Below are 11,830 nucleotides of genomic sequence, written 5' to 3' on the forward strand. Positions count from 1 at the left end.
AATATCCTCCCCTTTTCAATTCATTTAAACTCGGAACAAGTTTGGAAATCCGACAGGAAATTCTATAATTTTCATAAACAAATTCATCTGGAATTATCCGGGCAGATTTCGTGACTGGGTTGCAGCTGAAATGAGTCGCTTCACTTGGAAATCACAAACCATCGCGCTGAACTGGGGGGCGGGAAGTACCTCGGTTTCCGAGTAATGAACTTCCCCAGGACACGTGCCCAGGATCAGACCCGGTGCCCGGGTTCTTTGCAATGGAACGTTCGGGATGGGGAATAACTTGAATTCCGGTCAAAGGGGGGGAAACCCAGAAGACGGTTGTGTGTGTGAAAGGGAAACGGATCGAACTCTAACGATCCTTTTCTCCCATGGATTTGGGGGGGGGGGGGCTTAGAAGCAAGTACGTTGACGCTTTCAACAGGTACAGTTACACTCTCCTGCTGTCTACACCCCATAAGGCACACCCCCTGTTCCCAGAAGATCCTGGGAACTGTAGTTCGCCGCACACACAGCTACCAATCCCAGCACCCTTAACAAACTACAGCTCCCAAGTTTCTTTGGCGTTGTGCCTTTAGATGTGTGGGGTGCGCGCGGCAGCATAACCTTGCAGATTTTTTATTCTCTTTTCTTTTTCTACAAAAATACTACTTTCAACACTCTTACTTGGGAGTAAGCTCCATTTTACTCATTGGGGCTTGCTTCCGAATAAACCACGTGGGTTGCCAAATAGTGAAGGGCCTCATGGTCGAATATTTGAGCTAATAGACGATATATATATATATATATACTCTGTGTATGTATATATATATATATATGGAAAAACCATTAAGAGAAATTCAGCCAGTCTCAACTAATTACCGTCCAAATTACATTGACCAGGTCGCTTTATATCAATTGCTCCTTCCTCAGCGTCCATATATTAAAATATTTAACGACAAGGGGAAATAGGAATTCTTGGAAGGATTATAGACTCATCCCAGTTCCCAAGCACGTTTCAAATGCCCCATTTATCCGAGAAGGGAATGCGCTCCCCTTTTGGATATGTCAGGCTTTCCAATAGGATTACTCAGAAGGAAGACCCCGATGTCGTGAGGGTAGCTTCTGCCTCTGCTAGGACGTGCTTTTACTTGGAAGTAAACATCGTTGATTAGGATGGACCTACTTCCAAACGATCTCTATCATCCAAGGGCCCAAGGCACATTTAATTTACTTCCGCGGGACTTAATTCGGAGGAAAGAATCGCGCAGCCACTCTGAGGCTCAAGATGCCCAACGCCCCGATCCAAACAGCAGCAAAATATCTCTCAAGGGAGTAGGATACATTATTGCCGTCAATGGGACCAAAGCGCTTTGTCAGGAAGGGAGCAGCCAAGCCTAACTCGAGGTACACGCTCCACGCAAAGGGCGCACGCCCACCTAGGGCATGTTTCCTCGGAAGTAAGGGGGCCCAGGAGTCCAGCAGAAACCCTTTTGAAACTCGAGAAGACCCCAAGAGAGAGTGGGAGACCGCTCAGGGCGGTTCTAACCACCACTACTCAGAAGTAAGTCCTGTTGAATTCCTTGGGGCTTGCTCCCAGGAAGCAGGCGTTAGGATAGCAGCCTACAAACTGTGTAGCCTTGGACCCACTTCCTTGGAAGTAAGCGCCATTGGAGATCCCACACTGGGATTTACTCCCCAGCAGGCAGGGAACTGCAGAGAGTTGCGGTTTGCTCCTGAAATTAATGGAGACTTCCGACGTCTTCGACGCTGCGTCTGGAATCCCCTAATCACACGCACACATGTTCAGGATCGGAGGAGATAGATGCCACTTCCATGGGTATCCTTACTCGGAAGTAAGCCCTGATGAATTCATCCTGGCTTATTCCCCACCCCACCCCCAAAAAAGTCAGGTTATACATAACCGCCGCCTTAAAACGGCAAGTTCTCCAGCGCGGGATGGAGAAGGGTGGTAATTCGGATTAAATGCTGTGCGGAACGAACCTTAAACGAACCCGTCTATTCCTTGGAGGAATGATAATGGCATGCAGCTTTCTTACACGAAGATATTCTCATACACACCAATATTTTGACTGATACAGCACTTAAAATGGGGACGCCAGTTAATTCGCTTGATCTGAGCATTCCTCATCGGAGGCGTCTCTTGCAAATGGGATTTTTTTTTTTAATTCTCTGGCCCCCACTTCCAGTCTGGAGTTCTGGCGTTGGGACTGATTTACCTGGCCTTATAATGTTCTCCAGACCACACTTATAACCCCAGCAAAGCGCAAGCCAACTCGGGAGTCAATCCTGCTGAGTGAATTGGGGTTTTTTTGTTTCGTTTTTGTTTCTGAGTAAACGGGATGGGGATTTGGTGGAGCGTCTGGATTACAAACAGTACAAATCCGGGGATCAAATTGGAGGTACCTGAGGGTCAAATATACGGCCTGATCCAGAAGCCAGTGACCCGGGAGAGTTGGGATTCCTGCGGAATCCAAGCAGCTATTTCCATAAGGCTTATAGGACTTTACAGAGTTAGGCACCCCTTAAACCCACTCATTCTGGGGACCCTAATAATTCATACAGTTACATTAAGCAAACTTAGGCACCTCTAAAACCCACTGCTTTTGGGGGGGGGACTGTTAAACTGGAGCTGTTACATACTGAAAAAATAGTAGCTGCATTAAATTCGAGGAGTCTTTCTATCTTAGCAGTGCACAGACCCCTAGGCAAGCAGCCCCCGTGCGTTCAGTGCGTTTACTCCCAGGTAAGCGTGCACAGGACTGCGCCCTAAATAAACTGCTTACATGGTATTATATCCTAAGCTATAATAAGGGAAAATCTGCCCCCTCCTTTAAGCATCCTAAACACGTTAGCCATAAATCCTAGTTGATGTCCGTGGTTATTTGGGAGCGGGGGTGTATGTCCCACCTCCTTGTGGGCTTGCAAACCTTACTTGGAAGTAAATCCCGCCACAACCGAAGCCGGTGGGATCGGATTCACTCCAGAATCAAAGCGGTTGGAAGCAAGGTGTGTGAACGTGCTGGGAAGGGATATAAGTAAAAACCCTTTTATTTTAAAAAAATATCCTAGGAAGTCTCACTGTGTCTTACTCCTGAGTAAATATGCACGGCGTTGCTTCCCAAGGTAACGATGCTGGAGAAGGCACAGCTCCCTTATTTGGGTCGAAGTCACTTTAAATTAACCGCCCCCCCCCCAGGACTGGGCTGCGATCCTTGACATTATCAGCTTGAAATCGAATTCAACAAAAGGAAACTGGCTTAGCGTCCGAACAAAAACAGAATGCAGGATCCATCGGTTCGTTTATTTTTTAATCGTCATCATAATTATTATTAAGAGAGGAATTATTATGCTAGTGGAAGTGGTCTTTACATTTTAGAGCTGGCGTCGTGAACCTTTAGGTTTCAATGTTAAAAGCAGAGTTGTGCTTGAAATTAAATAATTTCCAACCTCCCCCTTCCTCTTAAAAAGTAGCTGGGTGTCCGTCCCCCCCCCTTAAAACAAAGATCCTTGACTGGGCTTAGTTATTTAAGATAATTCTGCCCATTTTTAGTTTCCACCAATGGACCATTTTTACTTAAGGCGTTTTAAGAAAGACCCCTCCGCGTCCTTCTCCCACCCCCCACAAAGTGGCAATAATATTTGGGCACAATTCAGCCCCGCAGAAGCACCTTAAAACCTGCAGTCTTACTAGGCGCAGTTGCCTGGGAGTCGTGCCCATTTTAACAAGCGGCCTTTCCTTCCGAGTAAGCCCACCTAGGCTCGGTCTGCACACCCCATTAATTTCGCGGGGAGGGGCACCGAAAAAAAGAGGTCTTAAACATGGGCTTAAAACTTTCTCGCTGGTGAAGTTAACCCCTGGGCTTTAGACACACACAAACGCTTCACTTCTGTTAGATCGGGGCCTTCTCTCTATCTGAGCTGGGCTCAAGGTCTTTTTTCTACAATTAAAGGCGAAATTGACCACCTCTGCTAATCATTAGATTTGTTACCGTTAAAAAACCCAAAAAAACTTTCCCTTTCCTGCCTGCTAAGCGCGCCTCCCCCCCCCCTTGTTCAATGCAAAGAGCGCAACTTATTGGATTCCGCAATGCTGGATCGCAAGGCTGCACAAAACTGCAGCACGCTTTTTCAATACGCGATGGTGGGGTGGTTGCGTTTATATTTAACAGGCGTGTGCCAGCAAATCATTGAGAAACACACACACACACACGCAACACACACTAGATCCGCAAATTCTGCTGCGGAAATGGCGTGACCTACAGGTAAGACTACTGCGAAATAAATAGAAGGCACAAAATCTATCAACAACTATTATTAAATATATAAAAGCACCACGCTCATTCGGACTGTGGGCTCTGAATTGTTCCTGTAGGAACTATGGCAGCGTACTAAAATTGTGCCAAGATTATAGGGGGCGGACAACCACATCAGTGCAAGTTAAGCTCGCCTTTTTCAGACATCCTGGTGTTTAGCAAGGGATATTTAAGAAGGCGCTGAGTTCGCCAAACCTAGAAAGGCATTGAAAGTGCGTGTGTATAACGCAGAGAGAGACTAGGGCACATTGAAGACTGGGGGGCGGCGGAGGAAACTCTCTCTCTCTCTCTCTCTCTCTCTCTCTCTAAGGCAGCAGAATTGTTTTTTGATCCCACACCACACGTATACGCAGCATCGTGTACATTATCGATTATAGCGTTTGTTTTCCTGGGGGTGGTGATTGGGGGAGAGCAGCGCAGCCCCCACGTACCTCAATTCCTTCCCTAAGGCTCCATTGAAGACCAGGGCAGCTACTTCCGAATCAATAGGGAAAGGAATCGAACTAGCCTGTTGATCCCCCTATTTTCCGGATCCTGAAGGAGAACGAACTAGTCTGTTCATCTAAGAACACACCTGTAAAAACTAAACATGCCTCCCCCACGCCACAAAAAACCCTTCTAAGTAACCTTTTAATTTGACTTTAAAGAAAGGTCATTCATCACCCAACAAATGACCTCAAGATTTATTGAAATAATCCCTACATTTCTGCATTTCTGTTTCCTCCACGCACACGCCAAAGTTAAGGGATCTTAATTTTATATATAACACTCAAACACACACAAAACATATAGATATATATAAATTACAATTATCTCCTTTGCACTTTTTGCAAAATTATGGAGAAGTGATGAAAAGTACTATATTCTGCTCAACGGGGGGGGGGGAAATAATTACTGGCGTACATTTTAGAGTAATCCAGGATCAAACCCTACTTTCCAGTTTTGAAAAGATCTACTGGAATCCATTCACACAGGCGCACGCACACCCCCCCAAGCATTTTAAGTAAAAGGGTTTTTTTCAGCCCCTTCTGCCAATTTTAAGGCAAATAAAAGAAGCGGAGTTTAAATTGCCTTAAAAATAAAGGTGATTATTTTATAGGATAAAAATATTTCCTGTTAATTCACTTTAGCTGTCTTGCCAAAGAAAAAAGAAAAAGGACTTTATAGGTTTTAATAAATAACAAGCAAACCAGCCCCTGCGGTGAAAAAATGATCAGAAATGTTAATGGCAGCTCACAGCATAATCCTATGCGTGCCTACTCAGAAGTAAACCCCGTTGAATTCAATGGGATTTACCTCCATGAATGATTGCCTCAGCCTTGGCTGAACTGAAGGCACTAACTAACCGCTCACCCTGGAAGAAACGTTGCTTATGCAGGTCATTGTTTTCTTCAGGCTTACCTGGGAGTAAGCTCCACTGAACACACCCAGTAAACCGACCTGCCACCGCACTATTAGCAAGCAAGCGCCCATCTCTCCTCCCGACGTTACTTGTGTTTACTCTAAATTAAGCCCGGTTGATCTCAGTTAAGCTTACTTCCCTGGCAAATCTGGATAGGATTGCAACGTTGACTGGAGGTCCCGATGGGAAGGCGAGCGGGGAAATCAATGGGATTTCCTTCCCAAGTTAACATATCTCTTCGCATACACGATGCGGCTGTAAATCCGCAAGGCTATGATGCGCATTTAAATCCGCATTGCAATCGATGAGAATTTACTTCCAAGTCAAGCGTGTACAAGCGTGTAGGATACGCTCTCCAGCGAGGATTTTCCACCCATTATCCCACCCCACCCTTGACCCCAGAAGGAGACAACCTCTGGCAGGGGTGTAGGTTGTTACGAATTTTAAACTCCTGATAAGGAGGTATGATTTATTAGCTATGGGTCATAGAAGCCCCCTTCATTAGCATCAGGTGGGGGGGGAAGCACCCTACAGATTTATATCGGATAAATTTATTTAAAAGTGTACGGTCTTTCAGGTTGGAGGTTGAAAATTCTTAAGACGGGGACCAAGAACGTGCACATACATTCACACACACACAAGAGATATTGTACGAATTATATATGGAACACACACTATTATACGTGTTATATACGGAATAGTTCTACGAAGTTTACTAAATACAGACTCCAAAAGGAGAGCTTTAACGAGGAGGTTTGCAAAAGGGAGTTGTAAACAGGAGCTCACGCATTTCGGATTGAGGACTACTCACTTTAATGCGGATCTAAAGAGCCACAGATGTGCAACGCCTGGCGCCCCAGAAAACCCCAATCTCAAAGAGTAAGGAAAATATCTGCCTGTTGCGGGAGTGGAGGGAGATAAACTGTGCTGATCAACAGCAGCCCCATGGCGCCAGTTCTTGCGGTGGTTTACTCAGGAGTAAAGCCCCCTACTCCACCATTTCAACCAGGATTTGAACTCTTTAATAAATCCTGCGCTCCAGATCGCAGCTTTTCTTTCTTTAAAAAAATGCCTGCCTGATCTCTCTTTCTCTCTCCACTCCCCCCCCCCACAAAAAAAACTCCAGTTCCCAGCGGAGAGATTATCTGAAGATAGAGACACGTGTCAATTGTGTGACAGGAGCCGGGCATCCCCGAGGCACAGAGGAGGTGGCAGGCTGGGCGGATGTTTCAAAGCCTTGGAAATTAAATGAAAGAAAAACAGCAGCTCCTCTCCTGGCCCCCACCCCACCCAGCTTTTTACCCCACAGAAAGAAGGAAAGGGGGCACGGGAGGGACTTACGAAGCCGTGCTTATCCGAGATGTTGTTGGTGAGCTTGAGTTTGTGGAAGGCGACCGGCTTGGCCATCCACTGCTCGCCGGTAGCGGGGCTGTCCGGATGGATGTACATGCGTTTGGGCATCTCCGGGTCCGCTTTCCCGGCCACCATCCAGCGCGAGTTGTGGAACTTGTAGCGGCAGTCGTCGGCCGCCACGATATCCATTAACAAAATGTACTTCGCTTTCTTGTCCAAGCCGCTGACGCGAACTTTGAAAGGGGGGAACATTCGCCTGAATAAACACCAGGAAATTTAAAAAAGGAAAAAGGAAAAAACAAGGTTTTAACGATCATTCTACCCACCTCTTCGCAAAGTCAAGAATTCAACTCGGAAACACTGCAATCTATTTAAAACACACGTGCCCGTTATTAAACATTATGGATCACTGTGAAACGCTGCTTTTTATTTCAAGAGATGGCCTTGTGTTTTTGTTTTGAATTGCGTCCCTTTCTTTTTCGAAAGAGAGAAGCTGACAATCTAAGGCTTTGTTTTGAAGGCGAGCTGGACTTTAAGGTACAGGGCTTCCTCGGCGGGCGATTTCCACGCACGTTTACTCAGAAGTAAGTGCCACTCTGTTCAGCAGGCTTTCCAAAGAGGCTACAGAGACTGCGGTCTTTGGCGCCTGCGATCCCAGAGCACAGTTCAAGGGGGAAAGGTTCAGTTGCGCACCGTGGGAATGGTCTCCGAGTAAACATGCACTCCAACTGGACTGAAACTCTTTCAGGGCGGGGCCCCCAAACGCGTTTACTCCAGAGTAAAGCCGGTTTTGTGCAAGGAAAGTCCTTACGAGGTTGCAGTTTAAAATGCAGGCCCGGGGCACATCCTTTGAAATTAGGCCACCTATTCAGGGCCAGGGTACTATGAAAACCAGTGGCGTAGCGTGGGTTGTCAGCACCCGGGGCAAGGCAAGTAATTTGCGCCCCCTAACCCGTGGATTTGCGCCCCCTAACCCGTGGATTTGCGCCCCCTAACCCTAACCCTCAGATGTTGCGCCCGGTGCGGCCGGGGCCCCCCCTGCACCCCCCACGCTATGCCACTGATGAAAACAAAGACCCCCCAGAAAATAATTCACCAATCCAAATTCTGCTTTTATAAAAAGGTGTGCATTTCGAGGGTTTGAAAGAAAGCTCCCCCCCTCAAAAAAAAAAAACCTGTCTTTCCTCCTGCATTCGAAAACCCCATTCTAGCAAACAGGTTTACTCTGAAATTCTAAATCCCATCCATTTCGCTGGGATTTACTTCAAGGTAAGGGTGAATGGGATTTACAGCGTGCATAGGACAGACTTTTTTTATTTTAGGAGCAGATTAATAAGAAAACGATTCCTTGTTCCGGATTAAAAATCCAGGTTCAAAAGGAAGTTGAAATCCGGATTGTCAGGGGCAGGGAAGCCGAATGACCTAGTTGTGCGCCTGCACGGCAGATCTTTTCTCTCTCTCTCTCTTTAAAAAATGTGGTGCAAATTCTACATGTCGAATGGGGGTGAGGGGTCGTGTCGAAGCCCAAGCGGGCGCCCCTTGTTTTACCATTCCAAATTTCCCTTGACCTAACCTGAAAAGGGAAAAAATGCAAACCTCAAACTTCTCTTAATAGACCGAAGGCATTGCTGGCAAAGGGAGGGAGGGGGGAGAGAATAGATAAAACAACAGGAAACCCCCTCCCTGGAAGTTCGAGAAATTTGTCCGCTCATTATATTTGGGGTGGGAGGGCAGGGGGCCCAGCGAGGACGGAGGGCTTCCCTGCAGGCAACATGAAACGGAAAATGGAAAGAAATTTAGCAGATCCAAACCGCAGTACCCAAATTTTCAGGAATCTGGGTGGAAGGGAGCGTTTCAAATCCATTTCCAAACCTCCAAAAATCATCCCTCCTTCATTCAGCACCGTGCTTTGAACGTAAGGATGACCCTCGGTTTTGTATTTCTGGCATCAGTTATGCCTCTTTGGCCTGATCCTAATGCCTGTTTTACCCTTTGTAGTCAAGTCAACCGTGTTTGACATAGAGGCTTACTCCTATGTAAAGCGTGCCCTACGGTTGCAATCTGTACTCCTAGGCTCCTTTAGGATATTTTAATGTAAAATGTAATTATTCAGCTTTAAAAAAATACATACATACATATGAACTTTAAAAATAAAATAACAATATTAGCTAAAATCACACAACTCTGGGGTGTTTCGAGGCTATCAGCCAGAAACATTTAACCCGGAAACAAGTTTTCTTTTAATCGTGTAAACAAATATAATATGGAATTATAGGGTTTAAATAATTAACCATGATTTGGGGAGGTGGGGGGGAAGAGGCTTAGTTTCAGCGTGGAAAAGACGACTTCCACACAAACGCGCGCGCGCACACACAGCAAAAACCCTTTACCAAAAATCAGATATATCTGCTTAGCATTTAAACACACTAACCCAACCTTGAACGCGTTAGCTTGGGAATAAAACCCCATGATTGCAGGAAAACTTTACTTCCAGTTTATGTGGCATTGGCTAGAAATGGGTTTAGGGGTAGGAAAGCGTTTTAAGAGAGATGACAGATACATTTAAATTAAAGTCATAGGTGGGGGAGCACAACGCAGAAGGTTGATTCCTCCCCCCACCCAGCAAAAATCAGTGCTTAATAATGCCCCTATCAAGCTATCATGCAAAGCATGAATTATTATCCTGCTATCATTCAAAACATGAATTATTATCCTATGATTAAAATATATGAATTATTATCATTATCAATTATTACTTTTGCTATTCCTAATTGCAACGTGGTTGGCGCCCGCAACTGCTCACCTTCCAGATTTGGTGATCACCATCTCGGTCCCTAGTTTGTGAAACTGATCCCAGAGATCTTTGGCTTCCAGGGTCACTTTGGGGTCGTCCTCGACCTCCTCCTCGGGCTCCAGGCTTTTGAGCGACCTCAGATGGGCGGCTTGGTGATGGTGTCCCAGCGCCGAGACGTGCAAACTGGCCTCGGCGGCTCCGGCCAGGCTAGGATCCTGCAAAGGTTTCGTCAGGGCGGCCGGAGGCAGAGCCAAAGCCGGGAAGAAGGAGGGCTGAGCGGCCGCCAGGAAAGCTGACATAGGGAAGTCGGACGGCCTGGGCGCGTGGAAAGGGTGGTAAGCCATCGCAGTCCCCGGGAAGGCTGGATCTCTCATCAGTACATCCACAAATCCGGGAGGAAAGGCCGATCCCTCCAGCAAGGGAGGGGTTGGGAGTTGATGGCGGGGGGGAGAAGAAGAGGCGCCTGCTTTGCTTGTCAATTTCAATCCCCCCCACCCCGTGCACACACACACAACACACACAAGCACACCTCCCCCCTGCGAGCTCAGGCAGGAGAGCTAGTGAATTTCAACCCGTTTTCTGTTCGCGGTTCTCAGAAGCGCCCCCGGGCTGGTGGGTTTCAACCCACCTCAACTCTGGCAAAACTGCCTTCGGGTTCTTGTGCAGGGGGCCAGAAACTGGGGAGAAGGGAGGGAAGCCCGAGCAGAGCTGGGGGGAAAGCCCACACAAACAGGCGCACACAGACTCACATACAAACACCACACTACCAAACAGTCCCGGTGATTTGAGTTCTTCTGGACGTCTCCGAGGGGCCGGTAAGTCCTTATATGTTTTTTTTCCTCTTGCAGGCAGGAGGGAGGGCGAAACAGAGCCCCTTCTCCCCGATCAAATTGGAGACCCCCCAAAAAAGTGCAGCCGACAAGGGCGAGTCTTGACGCCTTCAAAAAAAAACAATCAAGTCCTTAAAATAAAATTTTAAAGAACAGCTCAAGATGATATTGCAATCGGAAAGGTTTGGGGAGGGGGAGTCGGCGGAGAAGCGCGTCCCCCTCCCTCCCAGTCCTACAAGAACTCCTGACCCCCCTCCCCGAGAGAGGGAGAGAAAGCCAAGCTGGATCTGGCGGCCGTGGGGTGGGGAGGGGAGGGGGATCTTGCCGCCGGCCCCCCTTTTCTTCTCTGGCGCTCGCGCGCTCTCTTTCCCCCCTCGCCGTTTGCGAGCGAGCGAGCGGGCAGCAGCCGGGGGAGCTTCCTTCTTTCCTTCCTTCGCCTTTCCGACCCAAAGCGAAACCAACCCCCGCCCCCTCTTCTCCGGTCGCTCAAGGATCGCGAGGCTCCGGAGTTGGATCGACGCCGGAATCCGAGCCGGGAGCCAGGCGCTTCATAGCTCCGAAGGAGAGCGAGCCCCAGGGCAGACTGGCTTGCGTCTCTTCTGGATCCCTCTCTTTTAAAAAATAAAGGAGCAGAAAGCGCTGGGACGATCTCTCGTGCGCCCTTCCTCGCTCGGATTCCTCCACCTCTTCTCTCTCCTCCTCTCTCTCTTTCCTCCTCTCTCTCTCTCCCTCCCTCCCTCTTCTTCTTCCTTCCTTCCTCCCCACCCCCCTCGCTCCGCTCCGCGCGTTTCCACCTCTCGGGCCAACCCTTAATGAGCCGAGCCCCCCTTGATTGTGGATTTTACGCGGTTCAGACCAATTGTGGATGTCCATAGGCGTGGTTTTGACAGGTCCGGCCAAGATCTGGGGTGAGAGAGGGAGCTGGGAAGGGGTGGGGGTGGAGAGAAGGAGGGAATAGAAAGGGGTTTGTGATGGGCGGGTGGAGAGAAAGAGAGAAGAGGGAGGAGAAAGAGAAGAAGAGAGGAACGGAGGGGGGTGAAAGGTGTCGGAGGCATCACCCGAAAGAAAACATGTCAACAGAATAAAATATTAACCAATGACAGAGGCAAGGCCTCAGGAGCCCTCCCCTCTC

General features: G+C 47.9%; 1 protein-coding gene across 1 annotated transcript in view; it reads right to left on the minus strand.

Moving 5' to 3' along the window:
- TBX2 (T-box transcription factor 2) overlaps positions 1-11,455 on the minus strand; it is a 34,368-nt gene extending 22,913 nt beyond the window's left edge. The window contains exons 1-2 of the mRNA XM_053366478.1: positions 9,878-11,455; positions 7,063-7,330 (exon numbers count right to left, since the gene is read on the minus strand). Coding sequence (XP_053222453.1) covers positions 7,063-7,330; positions 9,878-10,242 — 633 coding nt within the window. The 5' untranslated portion in view covers positions 10,243-11,455. The remainder of the gene's footprint in view (positions 1-7,062; positions 7,331-9,877) is intronic.
- Between the last annotated feature and the right edge of the window lie 375 nt (positions 11,456-11,830).

This window comes from Podarcis raffonei, chromosome 15, assembly GCF_027172205.1.
Source record: "Podarcis raffonei isolate rPodRaf1 chromosome 15, rPodRaf1.pri, whole genome shotgun sequence".
Taxonomy (NCBI): domain Eukaryota; kingdom Metazoa; phylum Chordata; class Lepidosauria; order Squamata; family Lacertidae; genus Podarcis; species Podarcis raffonei.